The sequence below is a fragment of the Nothobranchius furzeri genome, chromosome 11 (assembly GCF_043380555.1).
Source record: "Nothobranchius furzeri strain GRZ-AD chromosome 11, NfurGRZ-RIMD1, whole genome shotgun sequence".
NCBI lineage: Eukaryota > Metazoa > Chordata > Actinopteri > Cyprinodontiformes > Nothobranchiidae > Nothobranchius > Nothobranchius furzeri.
This window is the reverse complement of record NC_091751.1, coordinates 56,515,790-56,533,067: the sequence shown is the minus strand read 5'-3', so window position 1 is coordinate 56,533,067 and position 17,278 is coordinate 56,515,790. Positions and strand designations below refer to the sequence as shown.

The 17,278-nt window shown below is 41.8% G+C and overlaps 1 protein-coding gene across 3 annotated transcripts in view; it reads left to right on the top strand.

Annotated features, from left to right (window-relative positions):
* LOC107384087 (neurocan core protein) overlaps window positions 1-17,278 on the top strand; it is a 45,388-nt gene that overhangs the window by 25,469 nt on the left and 2,641 nt on the right. For all 3 annotated transcript variants that reach the window (XM_015957137.3, XM_054739372.2, XM_015957136.3), the window contains exons 13-19: window positions 4,482-4,598; window positions 7,164-7,277; window positions 11,057-11,108; window positions 11,325-11,431; window positions 12,262-12,344; window positions 14,059-14,203; window positions 15,393-15,575. In XM_015957137.3, the coding sequence (XP_015812623.3) occupies window positions 4,482-4,598; window positions 7,164-7,277; window positions 11,057-11,108; window positions 11,325-11,431; window positions 12,262-12,344; window positions 14,059-14,203; window positions 15,393-15,575 (801 nt within the window). The remainder of the gene's footprint in view (window positions 1-4,481; window positions 4,599-7,163; window positions 7,278-11,056; window positions 11,109-11,324; window positions 11,432-12,261; window positions 12,345-14,058; window positions 14,204-15,392; window positions 15,576-17,278) is intronic.

Sequence of the window (17,278 nt, the reverse complement as noted above, 5' to 3'; positions counted from 1 at the left end):
ATTATACATGCAAAAATCAGCTGAGAAAAATAAAATTGAGGATAAAACAGATCAAATGTTGGTCTGCGCTCAGCTGTGTGTAAACAGTAAACAGTTTCCTGTACTTCAGACGATGCTGACGTGCTCCTCCAGGGTTTTTGAGTGTAATTTCTGTGTTTGCAACAATCTCCAAAAACACAGGGGAGTGTTACAGGCAAACATCTCACTATACCCCTATAAGATCAGCTGGAGCATGCCTTATCTTTAAAGAACACTTATAAAAGAGTGCTTTGATGTTGTAATGTTGTATTTACATCAGGGCTTATTTAAAAGCTCATGAAGTTGTGAAACGCTTTAAAAAAGGAGCACATCTCTTTCAAATGACATCCAAGTAAAATGGAGCTTATTAAAATATCAAAATGGATCTAGATACTTAAAAGATCACAGCAAATAGAATTCATTTATTCAGTTTTCAAACGCATTTTGTTCTGTTTAAAGACGCGGTGAGGTGACAGTTTTATCCAGCACACGACAAACAAACACAAGAACGGGACAAAAATAAAATTCAACTTTTCTCTTAAACTTTATTTCAGTTTTGCATGCCTCATATAACATTTGGCCATTTAAAAGTACATTGAAAGCAGAAAAAATTATGAAATTATTACTTTAATATACTTTTTAAATGATTCTGAAATAATGAAAAATGGAGGTTTGTCAAAAACATGAAACAATTGTCTTATTCGCTGTAGTCATCAGTTTTTTGTTTACGGTGGCGATGCCCGTGCATCAAACAACCGATGTGTGTAAAAATACACGGCTAAAAATGTAAAGGGAACACCTAAACAAGACAATGTACCTCCAAGTCAGTCGTGCTAATGGGAAATCAAATGGAATAGACAACAGGTGGAAACTATAGGCAATTAGCAAGACATCCCCAATGAAGGAGTGGTTCTGCAGGTGGTGACCACCAAACACTTCTTTTTTAGTCACTTTTGAAAGCTGGTGGGGTTTTCGCTCTATGGTAGCATGAGACAGAGTCTACAATCCACACAAGTGGCTCAAGTAGAGCAGCTCATACAGGATGGCACATCCGAGCGAGCTGTGGCAAGAAGGTTTGCTGTGTCTGTCAGCGTAGTGTTCAGAGTTTGGAGTTGCCAGGATACAGGGTAGTACATCATGTGAAGGAGGCCGTAGCAGGGCAGCAATCCAGTATCAGGGCTGCTGCCTGCCAGAGCCCTGCACAATGAGCTCCAGCAGGCCACACATGTGCATGCGTCTGCTCAAACGGTCAGAAACAGACTCCATGAGGGTGTTATGAGGGCCCGATGTCCAGAGGTGCGGGCTGTGCTTACAGCCCAACACTGTGCAGGACGTTTGGCATTTGGCAGTGAACACCAAGATTTGCAAATTCACCACTGGTGCCTTGTGCTCTTCACAGATGAAAGTAGGTTCTCACTGAGCACATGCAGACTTGAGAGTCTAGAGAGGCTGTGGAGAATGTTCTGCTGCTTGCATTTTCCTCCAGCATGACCGGTTTGGTGTGGGTCAGTAATGTTGTGGGGTGGCATTTCTTTGGGGGGGCGCACAGCCCTCCATGTGCTCACCAGAGGTAGCCTGACTGCAGACCCCTTGTGAGACCTTATGCTGGTGCAGTCGGTCCTGGGTTCCTCCTAATGCAAGACAATGCTAGACCTCATGTGGCTGGAGTGTGTCAGCAGTTCTTGCAAAACAAAGGCACTGATGCTATGGACTGACCCGCTTGTTCCCCAGACCTGAATCCAACTGAGCACTTTTGGGACATCATGTCTCGCTCCATCCACCAACGCTACGTTGCAGCACAGACTGTCCAGTAGTTGGTGGATGCTTTAGTCCAGGTCTGGGAGGAGATCCCTCAGGAGACCATCTGCCACCTCATCAGGAGCATGCCCAGACAGGCCCGTGGAGGCCACACAAACTACCGAGCTTCATTTTGACTTGTTTTAAAGACATTACATCAAAGTTGGATCAGCCTGAAGTGTGTTGTACCACTTTAATCTCAGTGTGACTCCAAATCCAGACCTCCGTGGGTTGATAAATTTGATTTTCATTATAAAATTTTGTGTGATTTTGTTGTCAGCACATCCATCTATGCAAAGACCAAAGTATTAAATAAGAACATTTCATCCATTCAGATCTAGGAGCAGTGTATATCCATTAAAAATGTGCAGCATTTAAATCCCAGCTCTGCTGCACGGTTTGTGTTTACCAGCAGAAACACAAAGATATTTCTGTCCTAATCATGACTCACTCTGACAAGCACACAGAAAAAGGAAGGTGGGGGAGAATTATCCTTTAAGTCTGCTTTTTCTTTTTCTCTGACCTTGCCTCTGGCTCATTTATTCAAAAACAATTCAATGGTTTCTCCCTTAAGGTGCGTGTGTTTTTATTCCCTCCACACGCCGACACACCACATACCTGCCACCGTCCACAATCAAGTGATTAAGTCTGCAGCTCAGCATGTCTCAGCGCGGCGTCCGGGTGACCAGCTGCTTTCACCACTCATTTCTTGCTTGATAATGAGAGCAAACGCAGGAAACATCCTATCGCTGAGTGTTTAAAAGCCCCATGGGCATCGTGGTATCACACATCCCTACGCTGGTTTCTTTATTTATTTTTCGCTGCCTGCTCGTGGAAGCGTCGAGGAGCCAGACGGAGAACATCTGTAACCTGTATCGACGAGGAGCCGGGGATGGAAGCATCTGTGCTCAGTATGAGCTCTGATTGATTGACTGAGAGACACTGGAGCTGTGTGAGCAGAGGGCAATAAACACACAAACACACTGATATCTTTGCTGCACAAACAAAAACAAAATTGTTGCATATCTCGGGAGATTAGACAGCTTTGGTTCATTTTTTGTGCACAAAGTCCAGCCGTAGTTTAGTGGGAGTTACACAGTGGTTTATATTTACACACCTGAGTGGATCATAGAGCAATTTATGGTTCCGTTAAACCAACGAGAGTGAAAAGAAACAAGCAGGACCTCCAGCAGCAGTCAGGTCGGACGTATTTCTGTAAGTTCTGAGTTCTTCTTGCTTGTATTCCAACGTTCTATGCAGCTGCAGTTAGTTGATGTGACGGGTGAAGAGACACCGACACATATTGTTAATAACCTCCTGCTGTCATGTCTCTGCCAACTTTTGAGCTGGACGGTGCTGCTTCCAGCTGATTGTTGTTGTTTGTGTTGACAGAGCAGAGGACAGTCCACCGTGTCTGCTCCTTCTACGCACTATTGATTTTTCTGCACCACTTGCTTTAATGAACGACCAATCGGGCAGGGTTTATCTAACACACACACACACACACACACACACACACACACACACACACACACACACGCACGCATGCACGCACGCACGCACACACACACACACACACACAGATTCTGCCGTAAATCGTGTCACAACAGTTGATATCTGTCAAGGCGTGCTGTGACCTTGACTGATGAGAAGAGTGCAAATGCATGCCGGCAGAGATTGATGTGTATGAAATGAAATACACACGGCTGTTTCTCGACACCGGACTTCAACGGAATTCCAAGAATAATCAGAGGGAAAGATCACAAATCATTTTTACAGTGGTTAGCCATCAAAGACCTTCGCATGAGGATGCATTTTTGCTTTCCTTGAACCATTTTCGAACCATCTGTGGCGATAATTCCACAAATGGGCTCTTGAATTTTCTGTTTCTAGTTGAGGAACATCAATCAGAAGTTTAATTTTACAGATTTTTTACTCACCATGTCATGTAAACCCAAACAGACAAACCTTCACATGCAGACACCCTCCACCCCCCATAAGCAGCCTCCGGTGTCAGAGACGGAGCTGTAGCAGAACAAAGCCTCCCACAGCTGAGCCTCTTTTTTTTCCCCCTGCATCCTGGCTGAACAGCGGCGCTTTTCAAAGACCTTAAGTCGCAATAACGAGCAGGTCGGAGGGGAAAACACGTGGTGGTGTGTGAATTGATATGGAAATGCACGTTTGTGCAGGGAGACCACACACACGCAGACGTTTAGGGAGTGAATAGTGGAAAACGAAGCTCTCAGCGGGAGGTCTGCCCGTTTCTGTTGAGGATGGCTAATGTCTGAAGTTCTCACGCTGCCCACCATGCCTGGTGGAGTGATCCGAGGCTTGCTTTCCATATGGTAACCATGACAACAGCAGCTGCGAGTGGATGGTGGGGTTGACGCTCTCTGGCTTTGGATCTTTTTGAAAAGAAAGGGGTGGGGGCATGGGTATGCATGCGTTGTTACTGTTGGTTTCAGGCTGAACTGCACAGATGGAAAATTAGTGTGGCAGAATTAACGTGGCACAGATTTCAGCTTTACTCTGATTTAAAGTCATTTCCAAGGCATTACCATGGAAATTTGTGTCAAGTTTGGATACTTATTAGGGAAAAAAAATAAAACAGTGACTCATTTCGTGTCTAATTAATCCCATCCCCCATGCCCGTCTGTCTCGTTTAGTTGAGGTGGAGCCCTGCGTGGCAAACCCATGTCTGCACGGTGGAAAGTGCCTTCCTCAGGGAACTGGCTACAGCTGCTACTGCCCACAAGGATATGCTGGAGAGAACTGCGAGATCGGTGGGTCACTCATACAATCGCACACTGCAAACAAACACCCAAACAGTTAAAAAGCACGCCATATGTGAAACGGCTGCAGTCAAAGGTCACACTGTCTGAGACGAGGGGTTCAAAGGTTATCACTGTCAGAGAAGGATGATGGAGATGGTAGGGTGATAACCCTAAAACAAAAATAGAGTTTCTTAAATATTTAAAGTAAGTTGATCCTTTACTGGTTTTTGGTGCCATTTTTTATTTGGTGCCTTAAATCTCACATTTGATTTTCTGCCAATAATTCAATGAATTTCATACGTAATAGAAGCAGATGAAACATCACCCTGCAGCATTTTATGTTACTTCTATACAGATGAACATGTGACATTCCCCAAATCATCTGATTTTCCATCAATAATGTTTCTATTATTCTTGATGTTTGCAATTGGCCACGACTCAAAGAAATGTTATTTTTAAATGTGTCAAACTCAGAAGGACAAATGATGAGTCTCCTTTCAATGATAAAACATATTTAGTGTTATTTTATGTTGTTTATGTCCTTTTCACTGCCTATTGTATCTATGAAAACAAAACACATAACATCACTTAAATATGAAACAGCCAGCCTCACAGGAAGTTGCTCACAGCTGGAAAAAGTCAACATCCAGTTAGTTTCATATTTTCAGTGAGAGTTAAAAAAATGGAAATTATTTGCCACTAATCCTCCTAAAATTATAGATTTGTAAAACCAAACAGAATTAATCGAACAAAAGATGAATCAGTTTTCACTTTGGACAAAAACAAACCACTTTACTTGATTTCATTCATCTTTAAAGAGCTGCACAATCAGATTAGCTGCAGCTGACTGCAGATTAAAGTCACATTATAAAATTAAAATAAATAAATAAAATCACAACTTTTTGGTTTAAAAAGATTAAAGAATAACCTCACTTTTGCACACTGCAGCTTACTTTCAAATCCAGCCGCAATCAGCTGGATATCTTTAGAGCTCCCAGCGCTCACCATTTTTGACGATGAAATGTGGAAGTCTTGGATGAGGCTAAAGGTCGTTGGAGTTTGATCAGTCTCACAATTCAGCTCCTCTCACACGCTGACCTTTTTCACTGCTCAGCCTCTTTTTGCTTGAGACTAAGTAACGGTTAAGATGTGAGGAAACTCTTTGAATTCATCTTGATCTTGTAAGAAGCTTTCTTCTTTCTCATTGGCTGTGTGTTTTATAGATTTCTGCCATCTCTGCGCTTACTTTGCTGTCTCGAATCCCACAAACCCCACCGTGATAAAGAATGCATGATCTCTGTTTACCATGAAAAAGTGATATACTCTATTGATCTCTGCAGAGAAATGTTCTTTTTGCCTGCTTTTAGTTCCACGGAGCCGTTAGAGCACAGCCATCCAAGCTGCAGCTCTTGAATTGGTTTCTGCTGCTGATGAAAGCCGCCTCAGCAGGGGAGACCTCTGCCAAAACTAGAGGGGTTGAACCCAGACCCCCATGCCATGCACAGCCTCTCTGCTGACTCATGCAACAATTTTATAGCTGTACTGAAGCTGCATTACAGTAAAAGTAATATGAAAACAGCTATTTTTAAAATAAATAAATACAATCTACAGGGACAAAAAAGATTATCTGCATGATGCAAAATAAAATGTTTAAGGTTTGCAAACACTTGAAAGCCTTTAGAGCAGGTGTGTCAAATATGCGGCCCGCGGGCCGGATCCGGCCCGCAAGCGGGTTGAATCCGGCCCGCGGGATGGTTGTGTAAACTTTATTTTCATACTTTACAATGTAGAGTTAAAATAAACTTATATTTGTGAGCAAGTTTCCTCTGTAATGAGTATAAATAAAACAAAGCTGCGCTCAAGGCTCACACAAGAACTTGAATCACATCCTGAAGTTGGCCGCCACTCAGGATGTGACTTCTGATATTGATGTGCTGGTGAAAGCTAAAAGATGTAAAGTAAAATGAGTCAAATATACTTTAAGTGCTGCATGAAACTGATCTTGCCATGTGATCTGTAAGCTCTTTGAATCACTAAGGAATGTTTTTTTTATTTATTGATTTATTTTATTTTTTTCAAATTTTCAAGTACACTTCAGGTGTTGTACTTGTACTACACTGTCCTCAGGCTCCAGCCTTGTTTTATATTGATTGTATTAAAACAAAGAATACAATCTGAAGTTTTTTTTTTTAATTTAACGGTCCGGCCCGCTTGGGACTAGATTTCCCTCAATGTGGCCCCTGAGCTAAGGTCAGTTTGACACCCCTGCTTTAGAGTATTTTTTCTGCAAGACGATGAGGATTAGGAAACTTGGTGAAATGAGTGTGTGTGCATTCTGCTCACACCCTGTCTGAATTATGATAATGCACTCACCAGTATGAGCACATTTCAGTATTTAAATCAGCACTAATAAGCGGACCGTTTCCCTTTCAGAATTTAAATAGCTGCATGTGATTTTTTTTCTTACATTTTTGTCTTTGTGAACACTGGTGAAGTAGAATACATTAGTTGAATTTGAAGCCTAATGGGATCTGAAACTGTTCTGTTCTCGCTGCCTTTTTTTCACCGCTGCAGACATTGACGACTGCCAGTCCGAGCCATGTGAAAATGGAGGAACTTGCATTGACAAGATTGATTCCTTCCTCTGCCTTTGCCTGCCGAGCTACGGGGGAGATACGTGTGAGAAAGGTGAGGCGGTGCAGTTGCACGGATGGAGAAATATCAGCTGGCTCCAAATCGTGTGAGGGGATTCATTACGCATCACCTGTTCATACACACTGGACTGTGCAGTACCATATAATTCAGTGTGACTAAAGTGGTGATTACTCTTCTGAATCTCAATTTAAAATAATTGTAGTTTGTTGTGCAGATGAAAATAATCCCAGTTAGTTCCCTATCTGAATGTGTTGGTGCATCACAGGGCTGCAGGGTGGCAGGATCTGGCACAATCATACAGATTCCTGGTAGAGAATCTACACACGTGGTTGAAATCTGTATTACATCTCTCCTGTGCAGTCATGCAACACTGCTTTTTAAATAACTCCTTTATTTCATCAGTAGACTACTTATATAAGCAGGAAAGGATTTTTACAGGATTTTCTGAAATTAGATGAAGTTATTTTCTAACATCTGACAAACACAATTTTGGTTAAATAAATTGTTAATCTCTTGTTCACGTAAGGTTTTTTCTATATCAGCACTCAATAAAGCAACACAATGTTATTTATTTATGACCCATGAATGTTGAAACATTTCCTTAAAGATGGTTAACCTCTAAATTAAGGTTTTCATCAATAACTTCTAAGTAGTCTGACTGTGCATGAGCTAATTGTCCTCTCAGGTGTCATGAAGACATTTAGATCATTTCTTAATGTTTCTTTGTAGAAAAGGCACAGAGTAGGTTTGGGGGTGCTGTACAACCCAGAGCTGATTGATTACAGCTGCTGGAGGTCAAGCATCTCCTATTTGTGTAACACGATTGGGAAGACCCTACAAGGAATCCAGAGACTGGACCCCCTCACAGAAATAGACATGAATGAGAGCCTTGTGGAGTAGGATGGCACTGAAGATGTGTAGAAACAGCTGTGACACACACACACACACACACACACACACACACACACACGCACGCACGCACACACACACACACACACACACACACACACACACACACACACGCACGCACGCACGCACGCACACACACACACACACACACACACACACACACACACACACAGTTAGGAAAGGTTTGGTTTCTTGAGATTGTTACATCAGAGTAATATTTTAAATATAAGTATTTTTGTGAGACATTACTTCAACCTGTAAAAACGGTGCTAGGATTCAATCAAACACCATCTGCCCCTGTGTGAGCTCCACAACAGTAAATGGCAGCAGACCCAGAGACTGCAGATTCAAGCCGACATGTTCTTCTCAGCCATCCCCCCTTGGAGGGTCACGCTGCTAACACACATTCATATCCATTGGGTGGTTTTAACATGGGAATTGCGCCAGTTCGAAGGTGTAATCCATCTAAAATCCCACTCCGGTACTGATGGTGGTTTAATAAGCAGTCTGTGAAATCATGAAAAACATTCAAAACATACTGGCTTGGTTTTGAGAGCTCCCGAAGATGAAATCCAACCATTTCTGTCGATTAAACTCTTCTTCAGGTTGACTGGACGGGGATCCTGTTCCTCTCTCAGACAAAATCCATCTTTAGGTTCTAGGAATTACCAAAGTGCAGACTAGATAACAACTAAAGTACTTCTTCGCAACTGTGGAGATGAAACTCCCGCTAGCTACTAAAAGTGACTGGGTGTTAGTAATTACAGTCCAGACGAGGAGGGATCTAGAATCAAGACTACCTGGATGGGGAGCAACAACCCCATCTAGCCTTTTGCAGCCGCTGGGCACAGTTGAGTTAAAAGATCCTAATGACCTACAGTACAGTGGTCCCTTGTTGATTGCAGGGGTTATGTTCTAAAAGGTCAAATCCAGTAAGTGGCCAGTTTTATTTTTTACAATTATTATATAAGTTTTAAGGCTGAAAAAACCCCTCACTATACACTTTATACCCTTTTCCCAGACAGGCATTAACATTTTCACACATTCCCCTCTTGTGTAAAGACTCTTAATGTGCTGTAACCCCCCCCCCCCCCCCCCCCCCCCCCCCCAAAAAAAAAGTACATGCTAAATTCCGCTAAGGGTACAAATTATGTATTTTCAAGTGTATTTATTAGTCTTCCTTTAGGTGAGCTACCTGAACGTTTTTATGGGCTGCCTGAATGTTTTTTTTCCTCACCGCTAGCAACACTTATTATATAACAGCCATAGCAGCACCACCAAAACAACAAACAACCAGATGCGCCACTCTGTGTTCAATTTGGTTCGGTCCAGCATTCCACTCCTCTCCTGCTGCTTCTCGCTGCTACTGCTGCTACATTTAAAACCAGGAGAGACCCTGGATGTGTAGGCTTACTCACCGATCAAAATCTTTTCAAATGGTCACATTTAATGCTTTTCCTCTCAGCCACAAACATGTTCTCATTTTAGACATAAATTGTTCAACTGTTAACAATTTATACCAAATATGGTTAGCGTTAGCTTGTTCAGCAGCCGGATCTGGACTATGATTGGTTCTTTTCTCGTCTAGTCCTGCCTAACCCAATTGCTGATTGGTTCTTTTGTTCCATCTACTTATCTTTCCCATTTTCTGAATGAAATTAGCATTAGCAAGGCTGAACTGTGTTATGGCGAGGGACTACTGTAACTACACAGTTTTAGTTATTTTGTTCTGTCAGTGACCGGGTGAGGAACAGCATCTTGTGTAATTCTTGTACTTCCCATTTTAAGTGAAAATAAACTTTGAATCTTTATTTAGTAATGTGATAAAACTAAATATTCAACATATTTATGTGTAGGAAAAATGACATAAAGAAACTAGATAAAGATTTTTCTAATCTTGTAAATGACACAACAATGACAAAATAAAATCTGTATTGTTTTTAGGTATGTACATGAAATATAACATAACAGGAGGTTCAGTGATTGATTAACTGTCAGAAAATCCTTCTAGGTCTTAAAATAATCTAATGACTCTAGCAGCTTCATGTGCACTAGTGTTTTGAACAATTAACAGTGATCAAACTAAAATTAATTCTAAAAATTTTGCAAAAAGAAAGTAACCCCCCCCCCCCGCCCAAAAAAAAACAAAATAAAATAAAAACTAGAAAAGTTAAAAGTTAAACTGTTAAAATCAAAAGCTTTGAGGCAGAGAAATAATCCAGAACAAGGCAACAGATCGAAGCTCTTGTCTAAATGTAAACCGCTCTCAGCCCTCACTAAACCATAAATATATTTATTCAGGCTGGTATGAAAGAAAAGAACAAAATCTAGAGTCTGTGTTGATAGCATATTGAAGATTTTCATCAGCTCATTTTTCAACACAAAGAGGACACACACTGGTGTGTGGAGCGTGCTCAATATGAGGAATAAACACAAACCACTGAGTGATGGTTGACATTCATGTGTGTGTGTGTGTGTGTGTGTGTGTGTGTGTGTGTGTGTATGTGTGTGTGAGTGTGTGTGTGTGTGTGTGTGTGTGTGTCTCAGACTCACTCTCTCACACTCAGACCAGCTGATTCACCAGTCACATCCACCTCCGGGTCTAAAGCTGGATCTGTGTGTGTGTGTGTGTGTTCTCACAGTAATGAGGATTAATGAATATCCAACCTTTGCGGTTATAAATGGATGTGCATGCTTTGGTGTTATTAATGAATGCCGATAGAGCACAGAGAAGGCCACATGAACTGAAAATAAGAACATAAATAATTGTAATACATGTGTTTGAGTTTCTCAAAATGACACGTTCTGGTCATTATTTGCCAAATGAGATAGAATGCTTGTGCCCCCCTCAGCTCCAGATTTAAGAGGAAATGATTTTAATTCTCTCATTTTCCCCCTTGCAGACATAGAAGGATGTGAGCACGGCTGGAGGAAGTTTCACGGCCACTGCTACAGGTATGAGGGATTAAAAATGTGTCTAGCTGTAAAATAATTGTGGCTGTAATTTGTCTTCCAGCAACAACTCATTCCTCCTCCATCCACATGCTCTTTTATCCCCTCAAGTCTTCCATGATAAACTCGCAGTCCCTCTCTGAGCCATTTAAACCTGTCTGGCTGCATAATATATGAGTTATAGAGGTTGATGTGAGCCTTTACCCCGTTCTCCCACAGGTACTTCAGCCACCGACACACCTGGGAGGATGCAGAGAAAGACTGCCGAGAGCACAGTGCACATCTCAGCAGTGTGCTGTCCAAAGCTGAGCAGGAGTTTATTAATGGTATGTTCTGCAGGTCTGGTAGTGCGGTTTTATTCTGATAGAACCCTATAATAATTTACTTAAAATAAAATATCTAACACATGTAGAACACTACATTTGCACAAGAACAGGTGGAAGTTTATCACCGAGGTGCATCAGTCAGAAATTAATCATGAGGTGAATCAGGTTGGACAAAATGTCAACATTTATGTAAAATCTTGTAGTTTCTTACTTCATTTGAAAGGCCAAGTTCACGAAGAAACCATTTTTACTTGTTTTTTTTTTTAATATGATCAGTCACTTTGAGTTTAACATGCAGGCTTGTGTGAAAAAAAGTCTTTTACCCCCCTTTTCCTACATTAGCCACCGATAGAAAATAGACGGGGACAGTCTAATTAGAAAAGCCTGACATTAACATGTCATAATGTCAATTTATCATTCATGGACTCACCCATCTTGGCACATGACAGGGACGGCTGTTGTTCATTTAGAGTCCAGGAGAGAGCAGGCCACGCATTGGGTAGCGGAAGCTAACTGTTAGAGTTAGCATCTCCACCACACTGCAGAACTCCTCCAGGCTTGTGTTATTTGGGGAGATAAAACATCAACAAACTCATAAACAATGACAAACTCAGAGTGACTGATTATAATCAGAAATAATAATTATAAAATGGGGTTTTTTTCAGGGAAGTTGACCTTTAGAAAAACCGAGTGAACGAGAAAACCTTTTTTTTTGTGGTAATAATTTACCTTTAAGTAGCAAATTATTGTGTTGCATTGTTCTTATGACCTGAGAGAAGCCAGTCAGTAATCAGAATGAGTCATTCGTTTAAATGTATTTTTTGTTTCAGGTCTTGGACATGACAACGCCTGGGTTGGTCTGAATGATCGGACTGTGGAGGAGGACTTTCAGTGGACCGATGGAAACGAACTGGTCAGTGATACGTTTTCCACTGTGCGGCCATGTGAACAATACCAAACTTACCTCAACGTCTTTAAAAAGCACTAGTTAAGATTTTTTTAAAATAATAAGTACTTTTGCTAAACTTTGTAATAATATAATCCACTGAAAGTGAAATGCTAAACAAACAAACATATCAAGGTAAGTAATTTTGCCTTTACACATTCATCTGCAGAAAGATGCATAAACACCGTCTGATGAAGACTTTTTCTCCACTTGGATACAAATTATATATTTAAGCAACAGAGAAAAAGTCCATCCATACATCACTTTTCATCTGATTATCCGGTTTCGGGTCATGGGGCAGCAGCCTAAGCAGAGAAACCCAGACTTCCCTTTCCCCAGTTACTTGGGCCAGCTCCTCTGAGAGAACCCCAAAGCGTTCCCTGGCCAGGTGAGAAACATATCCCCTCCAGCGAGCCCTGTGTCTTCCCTTAGGACTCCTCCTGGTTGGACGTGCCAGAAAATCCTCACCAGAGAGATGTCCAGGAGGATTCCTAATCAGATGCCTGAGCCACCTCAACTGGCCCCTCTCTATGTGGAGGAGCAGCAGGTCTACTCCGAGCCCCTCCCAGATGGCCGAGCTTCTCACCTTATCTCTAAGAGTGAGCCCAGACACCCTGCTGATAAAACCGATTGTTTCTGTGTTCTCATTCTTTTGGTCACTACCCAGAGCTCGTGACCACAGGGGAGGGTTGGAATGTATATCGACCGGTAAATTGAGAGCTTCACCTTCCAGTTGAGTACAACATCACTGCAAATGCAGCACCAATCTACCGCTCTCGCTCCGTCTTCCCCTCACTCGTGAACAAGACCCCCAGATACTTAAACTCCTCCACTTGGGGCAGGACCTCATCACTGACCTGGAGAAGCGTCTCAATACCATGGTCTCCGATTTAGAGGAGCTGAATCTCATCAAAGTCAATCTTATTAATCATGTCCCATAACCACTTAGGTGCAGGGTTTGGGATTTCTCTGAGGAAAATACCCACATTCCCTTATTATTTTACTGCATTTGGAATGTGAGGACATCAGCCACTATCAAGAAAATAAAAATGCAGCAATCAACTCAAACTCCAGTATCTTCCTTCTGGGTATTCCTCTTCAAAACACACTTTCTCTTAGTAGAACGATCTCTTTGTCATAAAAACCCGAACATACTCTTTTCCCTGAAGGGTTTTGTGAGAGGGTGAAAAGATGTGGATGGTTTTACTCTTTTAGAAAATCACACTGAAAGAATAAAAACAGAATGGATGAATTTCATTTTCCTGGTGAAGCACTAAAACAGCATGAAAAGGAGGGAGGGGGCTGGTTTGAATGCTTCGCTGGCAAACAATTACAGTTCTCCTCTTTAAATCTCATTAGTCAGCCTTTAAATAACATTAAACCGTCTCTCTTTAACCCCCATTAGTCTGACTAATGTTATTATAGGGCAGATAGTCTTTAAATGGCATTTATCAGCTTTTAAAGTAAACAAACCTACATTTAAGTGATTCATTTTTTGCTCCTGATTGGTGCAAAATAACCTCTCAAAACCAGAAATCCTGTCAGATTTAATGAAATAGATTATTGTTTTTCAAACTGAAATCTAATCTGTTTAAACGAGACGTGTGAGGGGTGAAGATATCACTCTTGATTCAGCCATGAAAACAAAGAAAGCTAATTTAAGGTGTTTGCTGCTCTGCAGGTTTACGAGAACTGGAGGGAGAGCCAGCCTGATAACTTCTTTGCGGGCGGAGAGGATTGCGTGGTGACCATCGCTCATGAGGACGGCAAATGGAACGACGTGCCCTGCAACTACAACCTGCCTTACATCTGCAGGAAAGGGACAGGTACTGAAGCGTGTCAAACCTTCAGCTTTTAATCTAAAGTGCTTTACAGTAAGCACCATTAGCTGTCAAGTATATTTTCTTGGCACGAAAACGTTAGACGAGCCATGCTCACACTTTTTTAAAGACCAAAGGTGACAGATCGTTTGCTGCTGTGGCCCCCAGACTCTGGAGCTCTCTCCCCCCTGAGCCTAAGATCAGTGGACTCAGTGGTCTCCTTTAAAAAGCAGCTGAAAACACCTGTTCACGCTGGCTTTGGTGTGACCTTCATCACCACCCTTTCATTGTTCTGCTCTTATTCTGCCTTTCCCAGCATCCACTGATGTCCCTCTTTCCTTTTCTCTCTCTCTCTTTCTTTACAATGTTGTTTTAATCACAATTTTTTATTTTTTTCTCATTTTAAAAACATTTTTGAATAATTTTTAGAAATATTTTTTATATTTTTGTTTGATTTTGTGAAGCGCCTCGTGGTTTTTGTCTTGAGAGGCGCTATGTAAAAGATCATTTTCTTTCTTTCTGTCTATTTTCACATGTGACCGGCTGGCTGTGCGTTAGTCATCAGCACCATCATCACCTCTTGTTCTTTGTACTTTTCAGTCCACCGTTTGCCAAACTTCAGTCAGCGTTTCACATAAATTACCCTTTTTATTTCCTCCACAAAAGGTCACAGCAGCTGCAGAGCTTTGCAAAATTGATGACTAAAAAAAAACTAGGAAAAGTTGTGCCTGAGTCTCAAACCTGTATTGATTTCTGAGCGGGATATCAATCTCAATCTTCGTCTTATTGGCGTCTCTGGCCTCACTCACACTCACTCAGGCAGGAGATTCAAGCTTACAGTTATTACCAGTTATTGCCAACTTCACAAATTTCATCTAAAACTCCTTTGGGCAATTTGGCCAGGTCTACCCCCCCTCGACACACACACACCCATACACACACACCTTTCCTCTGGGATTTAGCCAACTTTGAATAGAGATTGCTGCGATGATGGGATGTTTTAGAGAAGTTGTATAGTCCCCATCCTCTAAAGAGACACGTTATCATGGATCAGACACAAGGCCGCCACCTACAGTCAGCACTCACCTATAGCTTTGTGTCTTCAGTTCAAATCCATCACCACTGATCAGTTCTAATTAAAATTGTGGCAAAGCTAAATATAGTTTGATTCATGTAGTTATTCTGTGTTTGGCAGTGTTATGTGGGACCCCGCCAGCAGTGGAGAATGCCCATCTGATAGGCCGGAGGAGATCGCATTATGACATCCATGCAGTGGTGCGTTACCAATGTTCTGAAGGGTTCTACCAGCGCCACATTCCCACTTCACGCTGCCGGGCCGACGGGAGCTGGGAGCGGCCCAGGATCGTGTGCACAAAATGTGAGTTTACATCTTTACAATCATTGAGTTGTTTGAATTTTTAATTCTGAATTCATAACACCAAAAGTTCTTCAGAACTAGTGTTTATATTTTTAATTGTTTAATTTAACAGATTCTTTTTTTTAGTTTGACCCTTTTTTAGGCCCGAGCAGCGAAAGCGCTGCGAAGGCCTATCATATCTGCTCTGTTTATATTTCTTCCGCCAAGTAAATTGGCTTTTTGGAGGCCTTAACATACCTGAAAACTCAGGAATTTTTCCACACATGTCAGGCGTGGTGTAAAATTTTGTATTTTAAAGGTCCCAAAAAAATTGCAATAAAACTAGCTCCACAGCACCCCCTAGAATGTGAAAAATCCCCCCCTCCTTTAACCTTAGTTTGTCGTACAGTTATGAAATTTTGTATACTTGTAGTACTCAACAGTCCACACAGAAAAGCCTCTTGCAACCATGGTCAACATCAAACAGGAAGTCTGCCATTTTGGTTTGAAGTTGTAATTTTGACCCCGTTTTGGCCGTTTCTAGGGTCTGCTTCTGATTGATTTACTCGATCAATTTTCGCTTGATCGTCTCAAAAGTTGTGGGAAATTGCTCAGAAGGAATGGGCGATTGGCCTCGAAGTTCGACCACTCGCCAAAAAAATATAAATGCTATAACTTCATACTCGAATAGAGTAAAGTTACAAAAAATTCTGTGGTCATTCAACATCCACCCACAAAGTAAATTCAATGGTCGGATGATTACATCACACAAAAATTCAACCGTCGGATCTTTCAAACGTTGAAAGTTATGGGCGTGGCTAAGCCTCAAACTTTGACCTGTCGCCACGCCACTCATTTTTCACAGCTCCCTATTGGACTCCTTTTACCCAATCACCAGCAATCTCAGGCAAATAGCAGTAGATAAGTTGAGGTCACTTGCTGTCCAGTACTGGCAGAATTCGAAAAAAGGCGGGGCTTTGGGAGCGTGGTGAAATTCGCCATCACACCATGCAAATATGTTTGCCTCCCATTTCGTCATTTCTAAAGATATCGCCACGAAACTTCTGGTGAGTGATCCTAGTCCCACCCCCCAAAAATTCTGATGTGAAAATCCGGTGGGCGTGGCCTATTATCTAAAGTAACGCTCCCTAGGACCATTTAAACTGTCAGCCCCAAGCCATGCTTTGACTGAGGATTACGGAATCTGGTACACTAATGTAGTGTTTCAGGACCTACAAAAAAGTCTATTGGAGCAAAGCGCAAAGTCGCACAGGAGGTCGGCCATGTTGGTCCAAGTACTCGATTTAGTGGTTTTTGCACACGTTGTTTGGAGAATGATGCCCCGTCGCCCTTTTCACCAATCGCCTTCAAACTTTTGCTTTATACTCTTAAGACAAAGGGGAAAAATTCAACCATTGGATTTTTCAAAAGTTGAAAGATGTGGGCGTGGCTAAGCCTCAAATATTGACCTTTCGCCATTACATTCATTGACGTGATAACTCCCATACACATGATCAGATCTATATCAAACTTTGTCTGTGTGATCACTGACCACATCTTAAGACAGTGACAATGTGGAGAGCTGACATCACCCTAGCCCCGCCCCCTGACAACAGGAAGTCTATTGTGTTATGGTGAACTACCCATATTTGTCCCCTCTAATTTAGACAACATGACACTAAGGTCATGCACTGTCTTCATGATGCTGTAATGACCATTCAGTT